This window comes from Phodopus roborovskii, unplaced genomic scaffold (assembly GCF_943737965.1).
Source record: "Phodopus roborovskii unplaced genomic scaffold, PHOROB, whole genome shotgun sequence".
Lineage (NCBI taxonomy): Eukaryota > Metazoa > Chordata > Mammalia > Rodentia > Cricetidae > Phodopus > Phodopus roborovskii.
Genome location: NW_026125264.1, coordinates 1,525,975 through 1,536,978, shown reverse-complemented (window position 1 = coordinate 1,536,978; position 11,004 = coordinate 1,525,975). Strand labels below are relative to the sequence as shown.

Below are 11,004 nucleotides of genomic sequence, written 5' to 3'. Positions count from 1 at the left end.
ATACAAGACAGGTTTGGGCCACCAGCTCTCAATAAGGCAATGAAAAGCCAAATGATTGTGAAAATCACAAAATGGATACTTAATCAATAAGTCTAAGTGGGAAGCAGGACAAAGAGATCCAGTGGCACACTGTCCCCCATCAAGACCTCTCTAGGGTTCTGCCATGTAGTTCAGGTAAGTAGAAGTCAGCGCTATGTACAGCTATGCAGTCCTACTCAGCACATGCTTGCTCCCATCACTGTCCCCCTGCAATCTCTACTGTTGGTGGTCTGATGAGGCCTCTGCTGTGAAATCCCTTCTAGGACACACCTCTCCCCTGAAAAGCATTGAGCTCCAACCTTTCTGCTCCTAAACTGGGATGCCAGGGCTCATTTCCAATCCCAGCAGGGCCATGTTTCTATCTGCTAGCCAAAGGAACAAATAAGAACCTCTTTAAAATATCCTTATCCTTCCCCTTTCTGCCCCATCATTCAAACAGGCCAATTCTTCCCTGCCCCACAGGCTGCAGGTTCCACAGGGATCTCAACTCCCGATGCATGCACGGCATTTGACTTTACATCAAGCTTCTCCAGAATGCCGCTTTCCTGCCCTATGGTCCACACCACCAGCATCTTGCATCCCTGTTCCTATAGGTAGGCTTGCTCCTTCACACCCCATTAGGCCACCCGACTCCTATGGGAAGCTCTCTAGACTTCACCAGGTCAATCCATCAGTACCAGTGCTACAAATGGAAAACCATGGCTCGACCCTCTCTGAACATTGACCATCCTCACTGAAAGAAAAATGGTTACTTAAACAAAACAGAATAACTAAATCAACAAATTACTTTAGATTGGAAAATTCCAGCACAGAAACAACACACACACACACACACACACACACACACACACACACACACACACACACACACCACACCACGCAGAAGGAAAAACAAAACCAGGAACACACCCCTTCCCAGAAATTTTGGAGTGCAATAATGATTCCAAGTGAGAATGACCTAGAAATTTCAAACAAAGAATTCAAAATCGCCATTACTACTGTGTTGAAACAAGTCAAAGAAGCTATGAGAACACACAAAGTCAATGAAAACAAAGAACTGAGTGAGGGAGCAGTCAATCCAAGATAGGAAAATAGAATTCACAAAGAACACAATGCTGAAATAAACCCAAATAAAAACCTTAGTGGAAATCCACACCAACAAAATAGATCATGTAGAAAAAGAACGTCAGAAATGGAAGATAAAACAGAGGAAGTGGATTATTCATTAAAGGTCAATAGTAAACTTCTAAATGTCTACAGTGGAACATGGCAAAGCTTTTGGACACCACAAAAGAAATAACCTTATGTTATGGATGTGGAAGAGGAAGAATAACATACTGAAGGCACAGAGAATATTTTCAAATTTTGCTAAGATTTATTATGTGGACATTTTTTACCTTCTGCACATGTTTCTGTGTGGATGAAAGCATGCATGCATGAGGAACCCTGAGGACAGGAGAGGGTATTATATCCCCTGGAACTAACTTATACATGGCTGTAAGCTGCCTGATGTAGATGCTGAGGAGAAAATTCATGTCTTCCCCAACAGCAGCAAGTGCTCTTAAACATTTAGACATCTCTCCAGTCCCACCAAGGAGTATATTTTCACAATAACGTGGAAGAAAATTTCCAAAGCATAGAAACAAAGAGATGCCCACCAGGTACAAGAGATTCATAGGATAATAAATAAGCAGGACCAGAAGAGAAACTCCACAACATACTGTAATTAAAACAGTACAGACAGAATTAAGAAAAAATATACATATCAAGTCATGTGACTTGTCAAGGCAGGTTCAATAAAGAAACACACGATAATCTAGTAGGAACTTCAAGGCCAGAAATGTCTAGAAACAGATATTCAATCTCTAAAAGACCCAACTGCCAAACCAGACTATTATACTCAGCAAAATTACCCATTAAATGGAGAAACAAAACTTTTCCACATTAAAGGAATTTATGACCAGTAAACCAGCTCTACAGAGGACATGGAAAGAAACCGTTCCAATGGAAGAGGAGGATAAACACACTCAAGGAGACACAGGGTATAAACAATATCAGGAAAGCATGAGTGGGGATGAGGAGTGAGAAACTGAGGGGGTCAGAGGCTTGACAAAATGACAAGTACATGCAAAGCTATATGAAAATCTATATGCTTTTCCAAACCAAGGAAGAAAATTTTAATTAGAGGACATAGAACACAGGTTATATGAAAGGAGGTTAAAGGGGATTGAGGAGACTAGAGGGTAGGGGTAAATTAGCCCAAATCAAGGATATATGAAAAAATCATAATGAATCCACTAGTTGGTAAGACAATCAGAAAACTCCTTTTTCTTGTGGCTATTGTTTAGTTTTCAGAAAGAGTTTCTCCGTGTAGCTCTGACTATTATAGAACTCACTCTGTAGACCAGGCTGTTATTGAACTCAGAGACCTTTCAGCCTCTGCCTCCCAAGTGCTGGTTTTAGAAGCATGTGACACCATGCCCAGCTAGAAAATACATTTTTGAGTGATTCTGAAGCAAAACTGCTCTTCATGGTTACACAATATTACTCCCAAATTCACAGATTATTACACACAAAAAATTCTCAATGCCAGGCACAAGATAGCACCCTGCAAGTTATAGGTGGAGGAGGTCCCAGAAGTGCCCAGAACATGTTGCTCTTAGGTGCTATATTAGTTGGAGTTTCCATTACTGTGACAAAACACCATGACCAAAGCAACCTGGGGAGGAAAGGGATTATTTCAGTTTATACTTCCAGGTGGCAGTCCATCACAGACAGAAGTCAAGGCAGGAACACAAACAGGGCAGGAACCTGAAGGCAGAGGCCAAGGAGGACTTGCTAACTTGCTTCCCCATTGTCTGCTGGGTCTACATTCTTATAGCACCCAGGACATGCGAACCAGGAATGGCATCACTGACTATGGGCTGGGCCTTCCACCATTATTCACTAATTAAGAAAATGCCTTACAGCTGGACCTTAGGGAAGCATTTTCACAATTGAGGCTCCTCCAATCTGATGCCTAGTCCCAAGTGTGTCAAGTTGACATTAAATTAGACAGTACAAGTGCATACCCTAATTAGATAACAATACCCTATTACAAAATCAGCACTTACTAAAGATACAGGATGCGGAGAAATCAACCTCAATTGACCAGGAAAATCTCTCCCTTCTTTGTAGCATGTATAAATACACAAGGTGCTAGGAAAGATTCTAGGGGAGTGAGAGACATCAAAAGTATCTCCTAACACTAGATGCTACATGCTATAATACTGATCTGCACAATACTGTGCAATAGTAGAACGCTGCTTATGGGGATTACCAAGTGCTTTCTCATTGAATATGAGGTCTGCTTCACAGAGGGATTTCATGTCTGATATTGTAAACAGCTAAAAAGCAAATGACTGAGGACATCATAGGACCAAGAGAAGAAATCTACTCATTTGGTAAAGGTACCTGCTGTCAAACCACCAGCTAAATATGTATGCAGATGTTTGTCAATTTGATTTCAGTCAAAGACACTTCCTCCTGAATTTGATAGCACTTAATACAACCTCATACCTGGTACAAGTATGATGTATAAGTAACTGTGATTTCACCTGTGTAACATACAATAATCTCGCAATACACAAGACTCAGCAGACATCATGAAAGAGTGGGCAGAAACAATGTTAAGGGATGGGAAGAACTATGAAGTGCTAGCTTCTGGAATAGCATGTCTACTGCACATATTAATTCCTACCAGCTGTATTCACCCTCAAAGACCTCCAGGAGATCAAAGGAGACAAAATTCCAGTACGGATGGAGCAGGGCCAAACAAATTTCTGCCCTTAGTGGATGAGCTAAGGTTGAGGGGGATTTGCTCTCCTCTGCAGATGCTACAATATGTTGCCCACCCAACAATGTAGAGTGCTAATTAGATTCAACATATATAAATAACCAAAAGAATGAAACTGTGAAGCTGTGAAGGAGAGGAAGCAAGGGCACCAGGGAGAGTCAGAAGGGGGTAGTTGTAAATGAACATCATCAAAATACATTGTATAAATGTAAAATATTTCAAAGACTAAATAAGGATAACTGGGAATACAATTGCACATATAATATCCATATCCCTGCCAGGCCTTATATAATTACACAACAAAAAAGAATAACAAAAAATAACAAGAAAAAAGAATTCCTACACAATTATATAACACCTTTGCTTAACACACATGACAACTGCCATGCTCCAATCAGTTCACTTTATCACTAGAATCCACCCATCCCTGCAAACCCCTTACACATGAGGAGGTTTTTCATATGGAAGGATCCTCGTATCAGTCATCCATGATACAAGTATTTGACATAAGGCCATCACCAAAATAATGACCAAGGGGACACCATACCTGTATCATGGATGCCTGCACTTCTGCTGATTATTGGGTGCTGAGTTTGTCATAGGACATTATGTGCCATCATAAAAGGACTGCTAACTCTCTGCCATGGGCATCTATCCAGTTTGATGCTGCTTGGAGTCACCCAACACGCTAATGACTACTAGATAAGACTTGTAAGGCTTGTAAAATAAGAAGGGGTCAGGTAAATGACCTTACAATAAACACCATGAAGACATTGACAAAAACAATTCATGGGCTTCACCACATCCCAAGGTGGAATATACAACAGGAAGAACCACCAAGGCCCCAGGGACATTACACGCTCTTTGTGATGTGCCTCCCTCGACATCCCAAGACCATCTCTCACACAACTAAGGAGATGCCAACAAAAGCAAGAACAAAGAGCAGCTGCTGACTTGGGAAAGCAGACTGCATCACACCTGTCTTATCAGCACATCTAGTTTCCGCCCCTTCCTACATGATGACCTTTCTAGGAGAGGCTGAATGCCTATAAAATGGGTGCACCTTTGGGGTGGACAGTCAGAGGCAGGAGCAAGAAAAGAAGCAGCTACTGAAGACTTTGAACCGTGAGAGCGGCAAGGTAAGGATTGACTAGAGGGATGCACTAAGAAGGGCAGGCCAAGTGGGAAGGACCATGGGACAGGTCACCTCTGGACAGATGACTAGGGCTTACTCACTGATCATCTAAAATGTTCCTGGGCTGCTGAACTGCAGGACACTGAGCCTAAAGTGAAACAGGGGAGAGCAAGACCAATTGGAAGAATGTTCTCTTCAGAAAACAGGAAACTGACTGCTCGAACTCTCTGAGAGGTCCACTAAGTCAGCATAGCCATGAACTCCTTAACAGGCACATATACCTTGCTCTTCCTGAGAGAGTGTTTAGATTAATGACATGCTGTTTAGATTTCCCAGAGGTCAGAGAGGGAAGGGGAAAGTATGGTAGAAATGTGGTGAGGTTTACTTTTCAATAAGGCAATTTATGTGATGCAAGAACTGCCACTGGCTTCAGTTTACTGGAACCACCGCTTTCTGATGGTAATGGCAGCAGAGGGTTTACCTTTCAAAGTAGGTATACATGGTGCCAACCTAAACCATCACCATTAGCCTCTAAGAATCATCAAATGTACACACATAGCCTAGCTCAGCTCTGGGAACACTCGGCTACTGTAGACTATGGGAGTATGCAGAAAGGACAACATGGAAAGATTTAAAGGCAGAGAGGGGAGGGATTACAGATGAGAGTCTAAAACAATATCAAGTAATTACTAAAGTGGTAGCAGTCACAGGTGGAGGAAGCGCTTGCTGGGCAGGCATATCACATGAACCTCTGAGGGTGAGGCCGCAGTGGTGTGTCTGTAAAGTAGAGGTTATAGCTGAAGTCTTAACAAATGGTCCCTGCTATCGGGAACACATGCACAGGGTCCCCTCTGTCATAAAGCAAATTGCACTTACTTATTGTGGGGTGAGCATTTGACAGAAGTGACCCAATGACAACTTTTTTATAGGTCACAGCAAAGACCCACACACCAATTTTACAAACCCTGACAGATGAAGGAGGACAAGAGGGAAGAAATGCCAACAGGGCAACTCACATGTTAGGGGGAAATGTCAGGAACACATGTGCAGCACCGTTCTACATGTTACAGTGGGACAGTGAAATCACTCAGCTGGTAAAGGTATGCCACCAAGCCTGATGACTTCAGTGTCATCCCTAGAACCACACGACAGAAGGAAGGAATAACTCCATCAAGTTGTCCTGTGATTTACACACATGACTTGCAATAAATACATAAATGTAACTGAAAGATTTGAAGGCAGACCAGGCATGGTGGTGTACAGATTGGATCCCAATAATCGTGGGACAGAGGCAACGCTTTCTCTGAACGAGAAAGCGAGCTTCAGGAAAGTCAGGACTAAGAGTAAGACCCTGTCTCAAACGTAAAAAAGATACATCAAGGTAGCCGTCAGAGACAAAACATCTAGAGAATAAGCATAAGCAAGAAATCTGAGAAGGTCAGATGGGAAATGATTGTCAGACGTCAACAGCAAACCGCAGCTCCACCATGAGTGGGGTACACCACCCAATTGACACGGGAAACTGAGGTAAAAACAGCACCTGATGTCTAGCTTTACAGGCACAATTTAATACTTTATTAACATTAAACTTTCTTAATGCTAATGAAAAAGGAAAATCAGGATGAATACATATTTATTCAGGGAAAAATAACTTAAAACAGAGTCAGATGAGCACCAGCAGGTTCCAGGTCCCAAGGATGCCTCAGAATGCTCCTCTGTCCCCATGCAGCAAAGAAGAGGGCATTCCAGGGCCCCTTCCCGAGACCTAGTTCCCCCAGATAACACCCACCCCTGTACCCACCCCAATGGGCGTGGTCAGTGCCACGGGTGCAGACAAAGTGAATATCTCACTACACAATTCTATAAGACCTCTCAGGAAAAGTCCAATACCAGCTACTCAGTAAGAAGCTTAACTTAGGGGCAGGGGCCAAGTTTGGAGTTAAGGACTCAAACTTGACATGTCTAAAATGGGAACTGGGAAACTACCAGGGGCCCAAGGACATAGCTTAGTTTTGGAGCAATGATAGAACACAGTCAAGCCTGTATACAATATCAGCACTGAAAAATGAAACAGGAGGAGAAATTATATGTGGGGTAACATAAAGGATATGTGACTACACAAATTAAAAGGAGAATATACATGAACCCAGGAAGTCAGACCTCAGGTCAGGGCTCACCCGCATTGACATGTTACAGCCAATACTGACAGCACAATTGCCCATGGTAGAAACAGTAATAAGAATATGTTAACAGGCATATATCAGACCATGTTCCCATGAGCAGAGGACAAACTAGGGTGTCAATAAAGTGAAAATGAAGCTCTTCTGAGAGACAGGGAGTCACCTGCACAGAGTTACATGACAGCTCTAGGTCCATGGTGAATGTGATGTGTGAGCCATTTCTCTTCTGCAGGTGTCAGCCATAGCAATGTGGGCTCTGCGGGCCTTGGTCATCACGTTGAGCATCCAAGCAGGAACACTTGACCTGGTAGAAACACCTCCAGGGGTGAGCAGTCTCCCCGTTGCTGTGCCCAATGTGAACACCCTTCCTCTTAACCTGCCAGCACCACCACACCTCAAAGGTTCCACCAACAAGCAAGGCTCGCCTTCCAAAAAGCATCCAGCTGCCTCCAAGGGTGGCAAGTGTGCGCCTGCAGCCAGATACTTCCTCTCCAGTGGCAAACTCCATGACTGTAAGTAAGGCTCATTTCAGCTGTCTTCTTAGGTCCTGTCTACACCTTCCATAGCCTGCACATTGGTGAGCTCAGAGCAGGTTCAGTCAACCCTCTAAATAAGTGGTTTCCCAACCTGGAGATCCTGTGGCAGCTACTTGTGCCTAGACAGAGAAGGGAGCTTCGGTCATGTGTAGAAATTCTGGTACAGCAAAGGTCTGAATCCAGCTCATCCAACAGCTCAGAGAGATGAAGAAGCTTTTCTTTCTTTCCTTTGTTTTCAGTCATAATTCTTTTTTTTATTATTATTTATACTATTTTTTATTTTTTCTTATTTTACATATTGATCCCAGTTTCCTCTCCCTCTCTCCCTCTCTGTTGCTCAGATACTTAGATGGGGTCATCCTTGTAGGTCTCTGGACATTTCTCTAGAGTCAGTTTTCTCTTCAAACCTATAATGGCTCCCTCTACTACGGAATCTCATTTTTTGCTCTCATCTAGTCATCCCCCTACTCGATCTTCCTAGTCCCACACGTTCTCCTCTCTTACCCTTGTCTTTCTCCTAGCTCCCTCTCTACTCACTGCCCGCCCCCACTCCCAATATGCTCAGGAGATCTTGTCCCTTTCCCCTTCTGTGAAGGACCTTGAATGAATCTCTTAGGTTCCTCCTTGTATCCTAGTTTCTCTGGCAGTGTGAATTGTAGGCTGGTGATCCTTTGGGAAGCTACTCATAAGATACCTGAGATTGGATCTAGGATTCAACTTGACATTTCTAAAGTGGGGAATGGGAAACTACCAGAGAACTGAAGACATAGCTCAGTGTTAGAGCAATGGTATAACATAGTCAACTCCTATGTACAACATCAGCACTGAAACAAAAGAGGGACTAAATTTTATGTGGGATAAAACCAAGAAGGTGTGACTACACAAGACAGCAGTAGAATATATATGTACCCAAGAAGTCAAACTCTGATAAGGACTCAAACTGCATTGACATGATACACCCAAGTGTAAGTTCAGGGCAGGCCGATGTCACCCTGGACAAGGGAAATGTCTGACTCCGGTGGATTCTTACCACCTACATACAGACTCTGTCACACCACATGGTTCCTCCTTGCTGGGCTCCAAACTGGTGTAGACTGCCTCAGCCTGGTTTTCAGAACAAGGAAACACCAAATTCAGAATCTGGCCCTGCTCTTGAACTCTGAGCCATCTATCCAGCAACAGAGGGCTATTCGTAACTAGGGCAGGGGCAGCACAAGGAACCTGGAAGGCAGAATTCTGAGTTGCCATATGCCCCAAATTTCAAGATGTCGCCTTCCAGAAAGGAGAGTGCTAGGATGAACTGAATAGAAAACCAAAGCACGATTGTCTCTTGATCTTTTTCAGATCTCATGAACAAGCTGCCCCCACAGATTGAGGACATTGTGAAGTGTGATGACGTTAATATGGCAGGCGTGCTCGGGACACTGTTAGCCACACTGGACAACTCTGACCTGCTCTCACTCTTAGATCCCACTTCCCTCCTGAAAGGGGCAGGTGGTCTTGGCCTAGATGGTCTCCTAGGCAAAGGCAAAGAAGGGAATGAGGATTCCTCAAAGCCCTCTTCAGGGTCCAAGGCCACTGGAGGGCTCGCCCAGCTACTCCCAGGGGGCAGTGGTGGCCTGGACAGCTTACTGAATCTTGGGGGAGACAAGGGCTCTGGGAAAGGTCTCCTGAAGGGAGAGGGACTCTCCAGTATCGGGAAGCCTCTGCATGACATGGTTGAAAATGTAGACAATATAAAAGACTCTGTCGAGGCCAAGGTGAAGGAAATGCTCCCCAGTGACCTCAAAGACCCAGTTTCAGATCTACTCAACATAAACATCAAAGAGCTTTTGCTTGAGTAAGTGCTTCTTTGACAATTCTCGGGGTCTCTGGAAGAACAAGATGTTCATTGGGACACTTACACTCAACATACAACAAGCATAGTGACAGCCACTTTCACAGAAGACATGCTTACTCGCACTGGAATCTCTGTAAAGTACTGCCAGGATGTCTTGAGCGCAAAAATCTGGTTGGGAAGCACAGTTCAGGGGCATAGGAGCAGCAGAGTTTAGTAGGTGGCGAGCCGCCTTCCCCACAGGTATTTCTCATGAGGGCTGGGCTGTTTCCAGGAAGCAGAACTGAGCCTGTATTGTCCCTCTGCAGATTAGAGGTGGATGAAGTAACAGTGGACAGCACGGACATAACCATGGCAGCTGATGAGATCCACGTCCACTCCACAGTCACTGCCACCATAGGCGGAAAAGGGTGAGCATGTTTCCAGATGATTGCTGGGTCACCAGGGATGAGGATGCAGGCCCCTATCCTACAGCCCAAGGACAAGGACACACAGAGAGAAAAGAAGATCAGCTATTCCCAGCAAGACTTCCTTACAGAGGGCAACTTCCCTCAGGAAAAAAAAATCACGTCCACATATATACATACCTACTTATGTATGTTATATTTTATGAATGTACATATGTATGTATAAGTATATACAAACACACACATACAAAATTGTCCCTGTATAGAATTTCCAATGTTAACAAGTTCTGGCTTACCCTGCCACGTTTCTCTTATGTATTTCCACACAACTCAGAAGGCCTAAGTGCTAGGTTTGAAGGTGAACTTAAAACTGACACCCTGTGCCAACAACAGGCACCTCCTTAAGGCTAGGTAGGACAATTATTCATCAAACATTAACGGCCTAAATGACCACACTCTTCACTCTCTGGCATAGGACTGAGGCCCTAGAGCACAGGGACTGGAAAACAGTTCTTCCCTCTAGAGGATGACCTTCACCACATCGGGAGGACATTCCCTAATACCTTTCTCTGCCCTGGTGTCTCAGGCAGAATTTCATTCGCCTCACATTCCTCTCCACAGAGCACTTGGACCTGTCGTCAGTGCACTGCAATTTGAATCCATCCTGGAAGTGACAATGAAAATTGCTGTTTCCTCCAACAACACTCAGTGTGTCAACCTTGACATCCAAGACACCCACATCCAGGTCAACGAAATGCACATTCAGTTAATTGAGACGTAAGTACAACCCCTCCTCCTTTCTACTCCATCAATCCAATCCAAATGTGTGTCACAGTGGCCTTCCTGCTGTCCCAGCGGACTGCTGGTCCACAATAGTACACAGGACAATCAGGAAATGCCAGGAGAGCTGACGAGCAATGTTCTGCTGTGTTTAAGAACTACCTTCTCACATGACCTTGTATCTTTCCTTCTTGCTCTATTTAAGAGACTCATCTTGGATTTTCCCTAAACAGTGCACTGACCTGAGTCAAAATG

General features: G+C 44.0%; 1 protein-coding gene across 1 annotated transcript in view; it reads left to right on the top strand.

The window, feature by feature from the left end:
• Positions 1-7,436: 7,436 nt before the first annotated feature.
• Positions 7,437-11,004, top strand: part of LOC127228937 (vomeromodulin-like) — a 60,992-nt gene continuing 57,424 nt past the window's right edge. Inside the window, exons 1-4 of the mRNA XM_051194037.1 lie at positions 7,437-7,701; positions 9,070-9,565; positions 9,871-9,972; positions 10,591-10,746. Of these exons, the coding sequence (XP_051049994.1) occupies positions 7,437-7,701; positions 9,070-9,565; positions 9,871-9,972; positions 10,591-10,746 (1,019 nt within the window). The remainder of the gene's footprint in view (positions 7,702-9,069; positions 9,566-9,870; positions 9,973-10,590; positions 10,747-11,004) is intronic.